General features: G+C 46.4%; 1 protein-coding gene across 1 annotated transcript in view; it reads left to right on the forward strand.

The window, feature by feature from the left end:
* The first annotated feature begins 7,274 nt into the window (after positions 1 to 7,274).
* SPOCK2 (SPARC (osteonectin), cwcv and kazal like domains proteoglycan 2) overlaps positions 7,275 to 17,151 on the forward strand; it is a 26,039-nt gene continuing 16,162 nt past the window's right edge. Inside the window, exons 1-5 of the mRNA XM_006027896.3 lie at positions 7,275 to 7,472; positions 10,228 to 10,458; positions 10,800 to 10,808; positions 12,788 to 12,833; positions 15,505 to 15,619. Coding sequence (XP_006027958.1) covers positions 7,275 to 7,472; positions 10,228 to 10,458; positions 10,800 to 10,808; positions 12,788 to 12,833; positions 15,505 to 15,619 — 599 coding nt within the window. The remainder of the gene's footprint in view (positions 7,473 to 10,227; positions 10,459 to 10,799; positions 10,809 to 12,787; positions 12,834 to 15,504; positions 15,620 to 17,151) is intronic.

The following is a 17,151-nucleotide window of genomic DNA, read 5'->3' on the forward strand; positions in this document are numbered from 1 at the left end:
ACAGCATCTCCCCTGGCTGCTCAGAGCCCAAACCGTTCTACACTGCATGTTACTATACCTCACTGTCCTCTCCCTTGCCATTGACATGGTTTTCTCGTTCTTTGGAGGGTAAGTCATTGGTCCATCAAGGAGATCTCTGCCATAGCTCCTCCAAGAGGTCAGAACAACTGAGTGCTTTCTAAGCCACGAGCTCAGTAATAGAGAGCATGGATGACCAGACTCCACCGTGCCAGCCCTGTCGGTTAAGAAAGTTGTCAGTTGTACCAATTTAGAGAGGTGTGGCACCTTAGACTGAGACTTAAGGAACCTGACCTGAAAAGAGTCCTGTGTTGACTTCTGGAGTAGATTTAGGGATTTAAATCTACTCTAATTTTGACAGCCTCTGTTTTTATACAAAATGAGTCCTCCCATGGAGTGACTGCAAAAGCAACTTTATTAGAATTCTCCAATTATGAATATTGCTGGCAAATAAAGAACAACACAGTACCTATCTAGATGTACATGTATGACCCAAGCATAAATAGGCAGCCTTACATCTTAAAATCTTAAGAATTTCTAACAGGTGGTCAGCTATAGGGAAATATTACCCAGATTTGGAAAGTAAAGTTTTAAGAGGCATTGGACACTCAGTGAAGGATGCCAAAGAAACCATAGGAACCCATGTCAGATTACTGAGCCCCTTTTTATCCCCCTCAAACAAAGTTTTACATCATTACTCAATAGAAGTGTCACCAAATACAGTTAGAAAGGTGACTTCTTTGTGTAATGATGGTTGAGCTGAAACACGGTGACTTTAACCTTTAATCAGGATTTGATGTCCTAAGACTGGCCAGTCTTTTAAAGAAATTTCTCTTGCCTGGGATTCAGTTCCTTTTACCATACTTCCCTTGGTTTCACTTAAGCTAACTTAAAGTTAACACAGTAAAAGTTATACTGAAGCTACTATAATGCAAGCTAAAAGGTCTACACCAGGGTTTATCAGTGCCTTTTGGAGCCTGCACAGTATATCAGCATTGTTAGCTAATGTAGGGTGGAGCTGGGGATAGAGGTTAATGAAATAAATAGAAAGTACCTATTATCGCCTCTGTCCTGCTCTCTCTTGACTTCTTTTCAAGTGCATACAAGTCACTAGCCCATCAGATGCCTTGATTCACTGAACCTGTCAATACCATCAAGCCCAGCAGAATCAGTAGCTTGTTCCAATGTGTGCATGGGTTTAAAGTGAATCTTGTTTGTTTGAAGGACAAGGAAGATAGTGGATGTGTCCTAGCAGAACTGGTAACTTGAGTTTTCTGTGAATGGTGCTCCTGAGTCCCAACCTGAATGATGACCTGTGCTGGGACCTGCATTGCTACTGATTTCATCCCATCAGCCCTGTGCATTCAGATCCTTAAGGGACTGGTACAAACCTCATTTTGCCATGATGCATCTGGCTGGGAGCAGCCCAGCATCCAGTAAAGGGTGCAGTGCACATAACTGGTTGACAGACACCAGCAGTTATGGCTGGGTATGGCAAAGGTCTGAGACTAAATTAGTTGTTTAAAAATGTTAGGACCCCTGCCCTCTTTACTGATAAAGTTGATAATGCAGGGGGCAGTAGTACAGGCAGCCCTCACACATCCCCATATGCCTAGTGTGCCTCAGACCTATGCTGGAAATGTTACCTGCACTCCCTCTGAGTCTGTAGCATCTGTTTTGAGCCTACAGAAAAGGTACCAGTTGGGGCCTATTGTGATCTCATCCCATCTATCTAATGAGTACACTTGTCCATCAGAAACTCGACTGAGTCAACCAGCCTAGTTCCAATAGGCTACTAACAAATCTAAGTGGGTAATGACTTCCAGCCCAGACTGAACTGTCGTGACTGGAAACTGGCTTGAGCCAGAAAAATGGTCCCATTGCTGACTGTACCCTTCAGTCTGCAGCTGTTCCCTTGTTACTTTTGTGACAGGGAGGGTCTGAAACTCTTTGAGCCGAGAAGCACATGCTGGACTGGTATTGTTCAGGACTGCTGGTATGAGATGCTGCACCCAAATTTTAAGCCCTTCTAAGAGGTCTCTGGTTAACTATCTAATAGGAACCAATTGGCTGGCAAATTCTTAGTTTTCTTGAGGTTAACTAGCTCCCAATCTGATTTCTAAGCTGACTCTTTCAGTCTGCTGCATTGAGGATTTGGTACAAGGTAGCAACCTTAGTTTAGTTACTCAATGCCTGTGCCAGCTGCCTTCATCCCACCCTTATGAACACCTGGAGAGGAGATGCATTTAGTTGGGATGTATGCAGTGCTGCAGCCAGGTGCCATAGTCACCAGCAAAGAGTTTTGGATATGCCCAGACTCCCATCCAGTCAGACCGGGCGTGGTCTGGTCTGATTTTGTAGCTGAAAAGTCTGTGTTAGTTTACTGCATTTCTGAATTCCTTTGAGTCTCCAGCAATTAGCTGACAGTCTAGATCAACAGCCAGGCATTTTCCTCTTGTAAAAGTAAAGGGAAGGGTGCTGAACAGACTCCGCTACATTTTGCCAGCCCTCCCTTTCTCCTCTGCAGCATTTTCCTTCTGTCCATCTCATAGGCCCCAGTGAGATGGTGACAGCAGGTTTGGTTTTAGGAATGTTTGTTTTGACTTGAGAACATGAGAAATGAGTACATCAAAGGCAGGCAGCTCCTTGTGACTGAGCAGTGGTGTGTCGATACAGAGCTATTCTTTACTGGCACACTGCAGCAGCTGATTTCTCTGCAGTCTTAGTCAGCATCATAATAAATGAATCTTTGATTTCAACTTAAAATGTAAATGTTCCACTTCAGCTCTGGACCATTTATCCTGACAGGGACTAGGGTTAGCCCCCCTGTTTCTGCAGGATCACTTTTTGCTTCCTCAGAATTGTAAATCATCAGGAATTAAAATAAAAAGCTCAACAACTTCCTTAAACAAGAATATCATGAGAACACCATGACTCCACTGCAGATTCTAGTGCCCTGTTTTCAGGTCTTACGCAGGTGTTTAGACTGTACCTACTGCCATTTCTTTTCCATCCTCTCTTCCCATTTCTGATAAAGCAAGAAAAGCAGCTAAAAGTATAAATACTTGTGTGGTGCTGCTCAAGCAGTTTGGCTGTCATAGATTCATAGATGTTTGGGTAGGAAGGGACCTCAGCAGATCATCGAGTCTGACCCCCTGCCCTGGGCAGGAAAGAGCACTGGGGTCAGATGACCCCGGCCAGGTGCATGTCTAGCCTCATCTTAAAGACCCCCAAGGTAGGGGAGAGCATCACCACCACTCAGATGGCATGTTTCCATCTGAGTGGAGGCTGCATTTCAGTGGTGGGTGAAGACATCTCCTTGTATGTGATCTGTGAAGCACTTTAAGGTCCTGTGGGATGAAAGGTGCTCTAGAAATGTCAGGTGTAGTATGAAAGGCCCTGGCATCTACAAAGAGCTGTGTTTTTGTATCGGCTCCACCAGCCTATTGGCTTCCGAGCAAGGGGAAATTGCTTTACTGCCAGACACTTATCCATCTCGGGAATTTTGACAGCAAAAGTCTAGCGTAGCAGCTACCAAATGTGAATGCTGCTACTGCTGGGATTGTCAGCCATCCCCATCCTCTTGTGGATATTATATAACCAGAGGCTAATAGTGCCTCATGGAGGCTCACAGTGCTGCGTGATAACCTTGTCTATATTAGGCTGCATCAAGGGGTTGGCATCTTCTCCAGGAAGGAGGTCTGCAATGTCAGCAAGAGGAGAAACAGAATTACAGCAGGAGATACCAAAAGGGCTGTAGGAAGAACAGTAACAATCTGGGAAAATGAGACCCATAGTCACAGCAAGCCCAGTGAGACTGCAGACCAGTGTCCTCTGCACCTGTAGGTATCTGAGTCATAAAACCAGTAACTGCATGAGTTGTTTTAAAGCCAAGCCTTTTGGGGTTGAAAATGAGGCAGCAAGGGGCTGCGCTTCTCTGCTTGTTTAATTGTCATTCCTCGTTGCTTTTGGAAATGGCAATAAGTGTCTTATGAAATGCAAAGAATCCCAAGAAATCAGCATTTGCTTGATTTAAAATGAGGATAATGGAAATAGTCATTTGACCTTAAGAAGTGGGAGTATGCATGAATTATGTGTGGGTTTTCTTGTTATATTAAATCAAGGCGCAAACTGGCAGATGGGTGACTTGAAAAAAACCCAGCATTGTTATCTGCAAGGAGGCAAGGAAGTATTAGAAATGGACCTTTCTTGGGGTGGAATGCAGGGGGGTTTTGGATGTTCCCCTTCACACATATCAAGCTTTATCCAAAAACTTGGTAAAATCTCCCCTTTTCTGAGCAAGTCTCAACCAGTAGCAATTGGTTGGAGGAAGAAAGGAGAGTGGTGCCTGTGTTCTTCCAGGAAAAAAGGGGACCCAGGCAGAAGCAGCTGAATGGTCCTGCATGCTGCTCTTTTTCTTCATCTATTCTTGCTCCTTTAAACATTTTGATATTGATTGATCTTTTTTTAACATTTTATTTCCATCATGAGAAGAGCATGAACTTGGAGAATGGGCATAAAACTTGCTTCCCTGCCCCTTCTCAGTACACTCACCCCCAAAGCTCTTTTAAACAAAATACAAGCTGATGTAGATACAGACCTTCTGTTCCTCCACAGACTAGGCAAGGCAAGCCACCCACTCTTACCCCCGGCTGACAGCCAGGGGCTGCTGCTATCTGAGGTTCCATCTTGCTGCTGAGAATGCCGGCTTCAGATACGGAGGGCTGAATCTGAAGCTTGAGTGGGGTCACAAGGTCATTTCAGTCAAGCCATTAATCATCACTGGGCAGCAGCTGCTCACCTCTGCGTGCTGCTGATCTGGCTTGGATTTAAAGCAGTGACTGGGAAGTGACAGGCTGTCTCTGCTGGTCTTGACCCTGCTACTTGGTTTGGCTGAACTTTTGTCTCAAGGACTCTGGGAATCCTAAGTGCATGTTCGGGCACCAAAGTGTCCCAAATTTAAGACCATTGGAAAGGCAATACAGGGCCTCTTTAGGAAGTACAATCAGGCAGTTAAGTACCCATCAGGGCCCAAGACGGCTAATATACTGATAGATGCTCACGAAGCTCTGAACTAGTGAGTGTACTCTACCCCCGTCACTGGGCAGCTGTAGGGAGAAGTAGCAGTGACGGAGAGATGGTCTTGGATCAATACTACAAAATGGAATGGATGGGAGCAAGTAGCTGCTTTCATGTGAAGCTGCAGCACTGGCTCTCTGTCACTTGCTCTGTGTGCTGCTTGCTTCTGCTGAATAGCAAAACACAACTCATCTTGGGGGAGTAAAGAGTCTGTTACAGTCAGCTACAGCAGCGGGCATCTGCTGGGAACCATTCCATTCCCTCTTTCTGTTGCCAGGCCTGTGCCTTTCTGACCAGAAGACAGTGTCTGCACACTCAGTCTCCAGAAATCTCCCATTCTGCCCTGGTGCTGCTCTTCAGCAGGTATCCAGCTGGACAGCTCCCTAGCTGTGCTGGACAGAGGAAAGCTGGTAGTCACTCTGGCTGGAAGAGATGCAGGGATCAACACAAAAGCTTGCTGAGCACTTAGGGAAAGGGATGCTCCAAGTAGCCAGAGCCTTCAGCTTCTGCTCTGGGGCCTTTCCCCATATCAGCAAACTTTAAGATTGGAACTTCTGGTTTGAGCTGGCTCTGTCACATGTACCAGGAAAGGAGATGCTTTGAGAAAAGAAGCAAAAGGCCAGTTTGCCCCAGGTCCTGCTAGGGCAGGGGTCAGCAATATTTTTGGGCAGAGTGCCAAAAACTCCTACAACCTTGACTGGTAAGAAGTTGGCATGCTGGGGCAGATGGCGGGAGAGCCACGAGGGGTCCAATCCTTGTTGTGGCAGTGCCGCCCCAGCCCTTTCCCTGAGGTGCAGGTGCAAAGCAAAATGCATTCACATGCCATGCTCTAGCATGCATGCTGGGGGTTGCCTACCCCCTGTGCTAGGGATTCCCTTCTCAAAGGCTCACCCATTACCCCATGAGAGAGTGGCAGCTGCTGCTATTGCTGTGTCCAAAACCACCAGGAAAATGCCTAGCAATGCAGGTCCTGAAGAGCAGCCCCTTGTCCTGTCCATAGCAGGACAGGGGTAAGGAATGAGGGAGAGAGGGACAGTTAATGGGTGTTTACCTATCTGCATCCTCATTTTAATACTGGTAGATAAATTGCATACCATAAAATCTGTCTCCACCTGGAAGCTGGTACATGGGGATAGCAACTGCTCTGTGCCAGTTGTGTGCAGACAGGATGCCCCACCCAACTGTCTGGGAAAACGTATGCCCTGCCCTGGGCTACTGGGGAGGGACACCCACCTTTTCCCAGTGAGGGACTTGTTTATTCTCCTTCCTGCTTCTCTTTTTTGGTCTCTTCCCCTTCTCTCTCTCTTCACCTCTAGGTCTCATCCTAACAGCATCCTTCTTCCCACACTAAGATGGGCATCATTCTCTTGGCCCCACTTTATTTACAGTAGAGAGAGCATGGGTAGGGTATCTTCTTGCTGTATTCAAACATGTCTAGTGGAGAAATCTAGTTTGGTTTTTGTTCTTAAACAGAACTTCCCTGGGGTTGCGATACAAGGCTTCAGCTGCAGAGCAGCCATCAAGGAGGTTATTTTTAAGGCCTAGACATTCACGGTGTTTCTCTAAATATCACCCTTCTAGTCTTTTTCTCTTCCTGCCTCCTGGCAATATTCTGTGGCCTGAGGGGGAAACTGGCAGACTTCAGGCCTGGAGAAACGTTGAGCACTCCCAGCATCCTTCCCCTAGCCCTTATGCTGGTGCTACACTTCCCTGTGATAATGCAAGGTCAGGCACAGTCTCCTCTCCATGCATTCAGCTCCTGAGGGAGCTGCTGTCTCCAGTGACCTACACTGTCAACAATCTTCTCATTTTCTCCCCTCTCTCCTCCTGTCTACAGAACGTGACATGCACAAAAGTGCTGACACATCTGTTTTATTTAAATAAACTCAAATGGTCTGAAAATAAACCCCCACAAGCACCAGGCAGGGACTGATTAAATTCCCTGCAGCCAGGAGCTTAGCGGTGGTTTGAAAGAGACTGGGTTTGGGGACTCTCTAATGTGCATGTATAGTACATTACTGCTTTATTGTGTATTTATAGCATCTTCCATGCAAAATGCTTCTCAAAGCTGTTTGCAGAGTTAAATAGCAGACCTGCAAAGAGAAGCAATTACTAAAGCAAATGGAGAGAGAGATGTTGAAGGCTGGGGGGGGGGGGGGGGGGGGGGGGATGGGGAAATGGGTGAAGATGGAGAATCAGTGACCAAGAGAAGTGCTGGAGGGCCATTCTCAGTATGTGGCAGTGTCGGGAAGAAGGCACTTGCAGCAGGGGTGCAGCAGCCTAAGTGGAGAAAGATATCGGGGGAGGAAATAACACCACTGAAATCCATAGAGGTGACCCTGTGTAACGTGTGTCCAAGCACAAGGGGCTGTGAGGTAGGTTGGACATTTGTTAATGTCCAGCCTACGTCACAGAAGAAACGTGCCACCCCACAGTGCCCACCCAGGGGTACTTCAGCAAATTGTGGACTTTTTCTTTCCATGACCCAAAGAGTGAGCACTCTTTTCCCCTCCCATTCAGCTGATGGCAGGCTCTGTCCCTCTCTGCTCTTGCTTTTTCTCCTTACATCATGTCAATAAGTCTGGTGCAGAACAAGGTTTGACAGGCAGGGTTGTTTGTGGGTTGTTACAGAAATCCATGCAGGGTGGCCCTTCTGGTACATCAGAATCCATTGCATTTCACAGGAAAGGAAAACCTCCTCCCATGCTGCAGGAGCTTCCCTGTATGAAGCTGCAGGGAGCAATGGGACCTTCTTGTCCCATGCCCTGATTGGCTTGTTTCCAGGGGAGCAAAGGTGCTTTCCTGGGTTGGGAGAGTTCCTTCTTGCTAGCCTTGAATCCTCCGACTTGAAGATCAAATGGCCTAAGAGGGTTTTCTGAGTGTCTTCCCCATGGTAACATGCTGCACTGACACCAGTCTTGAGGCCAGCCTTTGCCTTGCATCACCCATACAGTGTGGCAGCCATAGCAATGGCACAGATAACCCCAGCTTGCCTTTCGCTACATGCTCCTGCCTTTCTCTGTCCAGTGTAGGGGAATGCTTATCCCCAGCCTAGAGACAAACTCCCTTCCTCAGTGGGAGTCTTTCCAAGAGCTGTTGCACGTCCCACTTCAGCCAATAACCCTCAAGTGGCTTTTGGCTCCATAGTGCAGTGAGCCACTGCGGAAGCCCCCATTGGTGGGACTGGCAGAGCTGCTGCAGGGTGGCAGCGTGCCAGGTTGGATGACGTGCCGTTTCCTTCAGGAAGAGGGAACTTGTTTGTTCTGCTTTGTGTGCTTGTCTGATTGGGGCCATTGAAAGCAATGATGGTGGGAGTGGACAGGGCTGGAAGTCTCGAGTGGGTGTTCAATAGAAAATACATTTGTTTTGTTCTGGCCTTGCTCTGAATCGCTGTCCCCACAAAGAGCGCCAGTGCCAGATGGGACGCACAATGCCTTTGAGCCTGGCTGGGGCATGGCAGCAACAGCCCATTTCTCTTATTCTGAGGCTCCAGCTGTACTGAAACCTGCCAGCACCAGGAGGAAGTGGCTTGAGACTCAGCCAGGAAGGGAAGGAAAACAAAGGGAAAGGAACAGGATTGAGTCATCAGAGGTGCTTGCAGGTTTGTGAGGGAGTCCCACAAGAAGGAACAGGGACGGTTCTGTTAGATACTGAGCAGAGAGAGCGACTGCCCTGAGAAGGGGCATTTCCCTGCTTGTGCCCTCATTGGACAGACACTGCTGTTTTTAAGACTTTCCTGATATGGGACCCCTCCACCCACTCATCCAGAAGACAGCATGCTGATGTCCTTACAGGGACACCATCCTTGCATGGATGTCCCTGTAATCCACTTTTTGGCGCGTTCAGAAAATAAAAATTCTGTCATCTCAGGGCTGGGGCCTAGACTGAGAAACAGTACCTGTGTCAGCAAGGCTGGTTGAGCCAACAGCTCAGGTCTCATTAGAAAGATGAGGGAAGGAGAATTGTGACAGATAGCATGTGCTTCTGTGCGACCGTGCACGTTCACTCAGAACTGTGTGAGAGCTTGTGTGGGAGAGGGAGGGTGACAGGAGTGGGCCTGTGGGACACAGGGGAGGGGGGTGTTCATGTTTGTTAGACACTGAGAAGGCCTTAATTTCAGTGTGTAACCTATTGAGAAATGAAAAGGGAGCCAATGTGAATATGCAGATACTCTGCTAGCAGAGTAATAGCCAGAGGGTTAAAGGATTTTTCAATTAATTGAAAGGTCTCGAATACAGGCATTTAGTGCATTTGCAAAGCACGACACCTGAATTTGATGTTGGGTCCTGTCAGATCCAGCCACAATGTACTGACCTTCTAAGAGCAGGAAAGGCATGTGGAAAACAGGGCAGCAGCAGAATGCAGGGGAAGCAAAGCACTTGTTGGCTGCAGGCTGACAGGGGTAAAAGATGGCCTGGGGCACTCAGAGCTCTGGTGCTGGCCCATGGAAACAGCAGTGAGAAGCCCCCATTGATACTGCAGTATTCTTGAAGGAACCAACAGCACCACACAATATGAGGCCTATCCAGGAAGTTTTTATGTGATGTCCCTATAAAATGGGCCCAGCATTCGCTAAGAATGTAGCTGTGTCAAGGTGAGTCAGACTAGCAAATCCCTGATTTCTTTTACAAACTGCAGTCAGACATCTACACCTAGAGAACAAGATGTTGCCAGTGAGTGACTTTCAAAGACTGCTGTCTCATCACAGCTTCTTTCCCCCCCCCATTCAGATGTATTTGTGGAAGCTCTTCTAGCACGAGTCCCTTATCTGGATGCTATCAGGGTATGTGGTATCCCCCAAATCCATTGCACAGAAATGAAGGTTTTGTCATGGCAAGAGACCATTTAGTATAACTGTGAAACCTGAATAGGACACAGCTCTTCTTCTGAACTGCAGCTGCTGCTGCTGCTGATACAGCATGTGGTGTGGCTGATAAATACCCGCAAGGCTTTTGGATGTGTCAGACAGGACATTGAGCTGAAGAGAACAGCTGGGACCAAAGGAATGGGGACATTCATTTTACCAGGAGCCAAGTAACACTATGGTGGCAGTAGTTTGGTTTAAATCCCTAACAAAGCAACTTAGAATAGGTTACTGGTCACTCCTAAATATAATGTCCCTTTTCCTAGGGTCTAAAATATTTGCCTCCAGGGTGTGTTAGGAAGCTGGCAGAACAGGAAGGAAGTCAAGATTCCATTGTCAGCAAGGACCTTCAGTTTGGTTTGTTGAATGTTACTTATTACAGCCGAGTTGAAAGCTGTATAAGGATTACTGTGAATTCAAGTGCACCAAACATGACACAGACCTGCCAAGACACAGTTGCTTCTGCTCCCAGAGGTAACCAGAATGTCTTGGAAGAGGTGCTGCTGCTTAAATAAAGCACTGAATGATCAGCATTCATCTTGAGTTTTGTCCCTGCAATCTAATTTCATTGTTGCCATTGTGAAAGTAGTATGATTTAATGAATGCAAATTGGGAAAGCAGGAAAGATGCATTGGGGGAGTCTTTATAAAAACACATCACTTAGAGGAAATTAATTCTGACATTTCAGGGAATTTAAACAAAGAAATAGTCTGTTTGATCACAAATCTGGCTCACTTCTGCAGCCAGAGCCCTAGCTGTGTCTTTATTTCATGTATGTTCTCTTCTCTCCCCCCACTTTTTTTTTAACCTACTCTTCTGCTGCGGCCTGCATTTCCAGGAGGTGGAGGTGAGTAAATATTGATTTTTGAATCTGGTTCCATTTAATTTTTACAGGGCATCTGTGTTATCCTTTCTGTTCTTTCATCCTTGACCACTCCCCTTGGCTTAGCAGGAGTTGACTTGAACAGTTGCATGCTGCATAAAGTATGGCCAAGAGGAGCAGGTGTATGTGCATGCATGTGTATTTTGTATATGTATCTGTGCCTATACACACATGCCTTTGTTCATGCACAAAAGGAAGATTTATCCTTATGCAGAAGACCACTGAAGTGGAATTGCGGTGCTGTATAGGCCTTGTGCTAGCCCTGTGTACAATTTCTCCCTAAGAAATTGCCTATGCAACTGTCAGCAAAAAGAAGGTACCACTGAAGGACTTAGCAAATACCTGTCAGGGAGGTGGTTGTTATATAATGATACACATGGAGTAGTACTGGTAGTAGTATTCTAATTGATACGCACATGATATTATCATCTGTTGATGTCACTTGTACATTGACACCGTGCTTGGCACTGTACAAAAAGCAAGGAAGACCTTGTTCTTACATCAGAGCTATTCTTAATAGGCCTAAGCAGCAAGTGACAAACCGTAAAGGTGCATCTGAGAGCATAGCAACAGTGTTTGTTTGGGGGTGGCACAGGTAAGAGAACCACGAGGAGAAACCTGAACGGATCCAGCACTGGCACTGCACAGTAGTGGTGCCCCCTTTCCCTATAGCATGGAGTCATTAACTGTTGAACCCCTCCCACTGCTTTTGCTCTTTGTTGTTGTTGTTTCCTGCATTTGATTCTGCCTTGAAAAACATTTTCAAGGAGAGCAGCAGCGTCACTGATTATGCTAGTGCTGCAAACTGTTGGTAGCTTTCCAAATCTGGAGACTCCACAAACAAAGGAGGCTTGTGGGTTTAAGTCCTGCACAGTGTGACAGCGGAAGTGGTTGTCAGGCTGCCTGAGGAGGGGGCTGGGACTTGGACTCCCTATTTTGACTTGGGCAAGTGAGCTCAGTTTCCCACCTGCAACATGTACATTTTGGGCCCACCAATAAAGTCACAGCTCTTACACTTCCGTGTTTTTACCGCACATCTAGTTGTATCCTTCACTCCTTTGCTTTAAAAAGAGCAGCACTGGCTAGAGTAGTATTCTGCTTCAGCCTTGTTGCTTGGAGCAGACAAAGGCAGCCATCAGGGGCTGGATGGAGTGGCTTGAGGGACTTCAATCCTGAGTCACCAGGAATGATCAATTGCTTTTCAAGATCAGGGAGTCGGAGACAAAGGACATGTGTTTTCCTTTCCCAAGAAATTTCATTTGCTCAGCACCTTTAAAAATGTGGGTAGATACTGACTGAGCAGCGCACTGCCATTTGAACAGCTGTGCCAGCATTTATGATAGATAACCAGACCTATCCCCTCTAAGCCAGGACTTGAATGCACCAGAGGCCACAGCTGGGGTACATCTACACAGCACAATGCTGTGTCATGCAGAGAGACCTAAGCTATGTCTGAATGAGCTAGCATGGGTACTGGAAGCTGATAGCATGGTGCTTCACCTAGGCAGATCTCTGTGTAACAGCTGTTTACTGCTCCTGATGCCCAAGTTAGGTCACTGAAAACTACTGGGGGTATATCAGTCTGGGACTAAACCATGCCCTATAGACATATCCCAAGGTGAAGGTACACTGCTACAGCTGTGCTGGGCAAAGGGAATCTCCTATAGGGCCTGCTTGAACAATGATTGGCTGTTTTCACTTTTCTAGCAATGCTGAAGGAAATAATAAATATATACAATAGGAACCTTTAAATTGTCTTTGCAAGTGTCAGTGCGACTGTCCTCCAAGCCCCAGTTGTCAATGAGGCATTATTGTTACCTCTTCAGGTCAGTGTTATCTTTAATCACTGATCGTCAGGCTTGTAGTTCTGAACATGGATTCTCACATTTGGTATTTCCATTGACTAAGCTGTTCTCTCTCCCCTTCTCTTTCTCGTTCCCCAGGATGACTATATCAAGAGCTGGGAGGATAATCAGCCAGTTGATGAAGGTAACTCTTGTTTCTTGCTTATGCTCATTGTTTGCAGAGTTGCTGACACTTCCAGGAATGTGTCTCTAGACAGTCCTGCTGCCATCCACTCCAGTTACCTGATACTGAACTTTAGCATTGGCGAGGAACACCAGCATCCTGCATCAAGTGGAGCTAGAGATTAAGTGCCCCCTTTTTTTCTGAGCCAGTGCCTCACCAGCAAGTCACATGCAGTGTACCTTTAGAGCTGCCATCTAATGGGTGGAATTTAAACAAAGATCTTGACCAGTGCTTTGGTAATTAAACTAGGGTGATTAAATGTCTCCTCCCACAGCAGTGTGCGTGAATGTCCTAGCTTGAGTAGATTCTATATCATCCCAGCAAATTTACTGTTCTCTATTTCCTATCCTGACAGGTTGGGCAAGGTCCCATGTGCTGTTAAAGGGCAGCTGTTGTTCAGCCCGGTGCTGATTCTGCTTCAGTGGTGGATTAAATTATCTTTCCCAGTAATGCTTATAGAGATGCTGCATGAGTGTTGGGGGCTATTCTGATGTCATCCTCTTGTGCTTATTTTCCACTTGGAAATATCAATCCTTTTACATTGACATCACAGTGAAATTGCTGTGGGAACAGAATGGGCCTTTGATGTCACAGAGGTTTCTTACTGTGGGTGTTTGGAGGAGCTATAATTTTGTTTCTACGTAGATACAGAACAAATGAAGGAAGAAAGCGACTCTGGGAATCTGACACGGGCCAATGTGACTCCGCCACTTTTCGTATGAATATTGATGATCTTAAAATGCTGATTCTTCCCTGCCTCCCCCACCCTCTTCTCACCTTCCCACATTTTGGCTGCTACCCTAGCAAATAGCTGAACATCTTTTCTATTTGGGCATGATCTGTGCATTAACTGTCAGAGATACTGGCCCATCCTGCAGGAGCCATTCTGCAACAGACTCTGCCACTGCTGGCCTATTGCCATGCCTTGTGCTGGGCCCTGATTTCCTGTCAGCCAGGTTTGGGACAGTTGCATTCTCTGCTGGAACGCTGGCTACATGCAGTTGGGAAGGGCTGTGAAATACAAGGCATCGGCTGGTGTCAGGGGCAGCCTGATAGAAGTTCTGGTCAGTAGCCAGAGCTGTTTGCTCCAGCTGGTGATCTGCCCTTGAGGAGGCTCTCTGCAGGCAGGGGGAGAGCGTTAGCAGAGGATTGGCCAACATTTGAGACCTGGGATGTGGCACATCAAATACTTTTTTCTGCAAGTTCCTTTACAATATGTGAATTAGCCCCATAAGCTCAGTGCTATCAGACTAACAAGACAGAAGTACGATCAGAGAATTCCTGATTCTGTGCTGCATTTGCTTTTGTTGAGTTCTGTCATATTCTGGTTTGGATGGGTCAGGTCTCAACATGGTTGGTTTTCTGTCTGCCTGAGCCCCTGGCTGCAGTGACTCAAGTTGCCCCAACAGCATGCAGCATGCATGAGCTCCAGAAGCCAGGCCTTGTCAGTGACCAGCATCTGTTTGTGACAAGCTGACTGTGCCCTCCCTACAGACAGGGCCCTAGTCACTGAAGATTTTTCACAGTTGAGATGAGGAGGCAGTATGAGAAGTGCTGCTTAGCTGTTAACTTATAGCTATGTTGTTATTTATAATTATTACTTTACAGATAGGAACTAACCCTTTTACAGTGCTTCTTCATGAATACTCCTATGCTATAGAGGGAGAAACTGAAGATGATGATATTTGTGTTGCAGCAGTGCTTAGGAGCTCCAGCCATGGACTATTATGTTGGGTGCTGTAGAAACGCAGAACATAAAAATGGTCTTTTTTTCCCCAAGGAACATATCATCTAAGTATATCATAGCAGACAACAGATGGATGCAGGCCAGCAGATGAAGGAATACAAGAAAATAAGAAGATGTTGTTGGTCTCCTAACACCTGCTGCCTAACCTTTGGCAAGGTGTCTATGGGCATCACAAAAATAAGTTTTAAGGAGGATCCTGAGGCAAATTTTAAAGGGATTTACCAAAGGTCACTTGGTTAAAGGTCTTCAGGAGATCTGGGGTTACAACTGGGGGAAGGAATGCTGTCTCCCAGCTCCATGCTTAGACCACTAGATCAGTCCTACCTCTAAGCTGCTATACATGTAGTACTTTGGAGATAGGATGTGGCAGGCATCACCCTTACAGAAAAGTGTGAGAGACAGCTCTCTTACAGAAAGATGCAGTTTAGGAAAACAGGCATTTTACAGAAACCTCACGCAGCCTGTGTAGTGCACAGTCCTGGGTTTTCTAAATTTTGGTTTATAAATAAAATTCTTTGTTGACTTTTCAGTGCAAAAAGAGCAGAACACATTTGCAGAAATGTTCTTAATACACAAGTGCTGGTTTTTGACCAGGTACAGGGCAGACAATGAAATTTCAGGTGACAAAAAGGGAAAGTTCAAAGATGTTCTTGGTTTTCCTAGTTCTGGCCTATGGCTACCAACCGAGAACTAATTACCAGAGTGCAGCTGCCTTAAAGGGATGAGTTTAGATGACATTCTTGTGCTGTGCAGCCTAAGTGACTATTACCACACAAGGCTCTTTTTGAGACTATCATGATGAGAACACTGTGTTGCCATTTGCAGGATGGGTTGCAAATGACAGAGGGGACATTTAGTTCACCAGCGTTCTTTTTCTGTCTTCAGCTTTGGACACAACCAAAGACCCCTGCCAGAAAGTGAAATGTAGCCGGCATAAGGTTTGCATTGCCCAGGGCTACCAGAGGGCCATGTGCATTAGCCGCAAAAAGCTAGAACACAGGTAAGAGGGAGCCTGGAATCTGGGGGGGGTTTGAATGACATTGTTCCTGTCACAGCTTATCATGCTGAAAAGGTTGGAACTGTTCTTATCTTTCCTTGTTTGTCTCCTTTGTAATACTCCAGTCGTCCATCAGGGTGGATGATATGCCAACTTCCTGTGCCTATTCCTATACTCCTAAAACACAGTGATGTGTGAACAATATCACATAGCAAACAGTGCTATAGAGGGGCAAGGCCATGGCAGGTCAAGCAGGGAGATGTGCTCTGGTGATCTGTTTTGACAGAAACAGCCTCAGACAGATGTTGCCATGCTATTAGTCCATCAATTTGAACTCAGTTCCTGAGCTGATTGTTCTTTGCAATAATCTTCTTGACTTGTAAAATAGAAGAAACTTTTTATTGGTTTCCCAATTCTTTCCTCTGTGTGTGTGTGTGCTTCTTTGCTGCACATACATGTGTTTATTATTGTAGGGTTGTCTATAAATGGGTAGTAGCTGGGAATGTTTTTGTTCTAGAAACACACGGGAACAAAGCCATATCATTGCCACAGCTGGCACTAGCTAGTTGCACTGGACTCAGGAATCCAGGTCAGGTTCTTCTCAGCCTTACTCGTGAGACAGACAGACTGCAGGAGCCTGGCACTAGTGAAGATGTTAATTAACACAGCTGCAGCTTGGACAGGATTTATCACTTGAACTTCACCTTGTAACAGGTGGATTCTTACATCAGCCTGCAATGTCAGAGATGAAGGAAGAGCACACAAAGGGCTCCAGATTCCCTGCGGACAGGATGGGCTGATGAGCAGCTGTTTCCTAACCCTCCCTACACCCCATACTTTAAAGTTCCTGGTTGATTCTGTTACAGCCAGCAGTGTTTTCTGGGTGCAGCTGTTTTAGCTGATGCTGGGTCACAGTGACGGAGCCCTTCCTGGGATAGGAACATGCAATAGTAGAGGCACAACAATGTGTGGGGGCTACCAACTATAATAATGTAAAATCCTCACTGCCAGCAAAGCAGTGGCACGGAGCCAGCCTTTTCAGCCCACAACTAAACAGGAAAACAAAAAGTGTTGAGCCTAGACCGGACTAATGCTTCAGGCATTGGTTGGAGCACAGAGAGCAGAAGTGTTTCAGAGGCAGGAGCTCTCAATGAAGTAATGTCCTCTCTCTTGTACTTGCATCGTGCTGTGGGCTGGTCAGAACTTCCAGCTGCACCAGCTGAGCACGGGTCAGGAGAGAGGCCCGAAGGCAGACTGGCTCTTCCGGAACCCAGTGCAGTTACAGCTGCTAATGTTGTCTCTTTCCCCACTTATTTTCCAATGTTCTTTAGAAATGACCCAATTCTTGTACACATTGTTCCCTTGGGGATTGCTGGGCCACCTCCCACTTGCTTCCCCTTGCACCCTGAAAACCCAGTCGTGCAAAACCAGCTCCAGGATCACTTAGACTTTGATTCATAGATTCATAGATGTTAGGGCCGGAAGGGACCTCAATAGATCATCGAGTCCGACCCCCTGCATAGGCAGGAAAGAGT

The sequence above is a fragment of the Alligator sinensis genome, unplaced genomic scaffold (genome assembly GCF_000455745.1).
Source record: "Alligator sinensis unplaced genomic scaffold, ASM45574v1 scaffold849_1, whole genome shotgun sequence".
NCBI lineage: Eukaryota > Metazoa > Chordata > Crocodylia > Alligatoridae > Alligator > Alligator sinensis.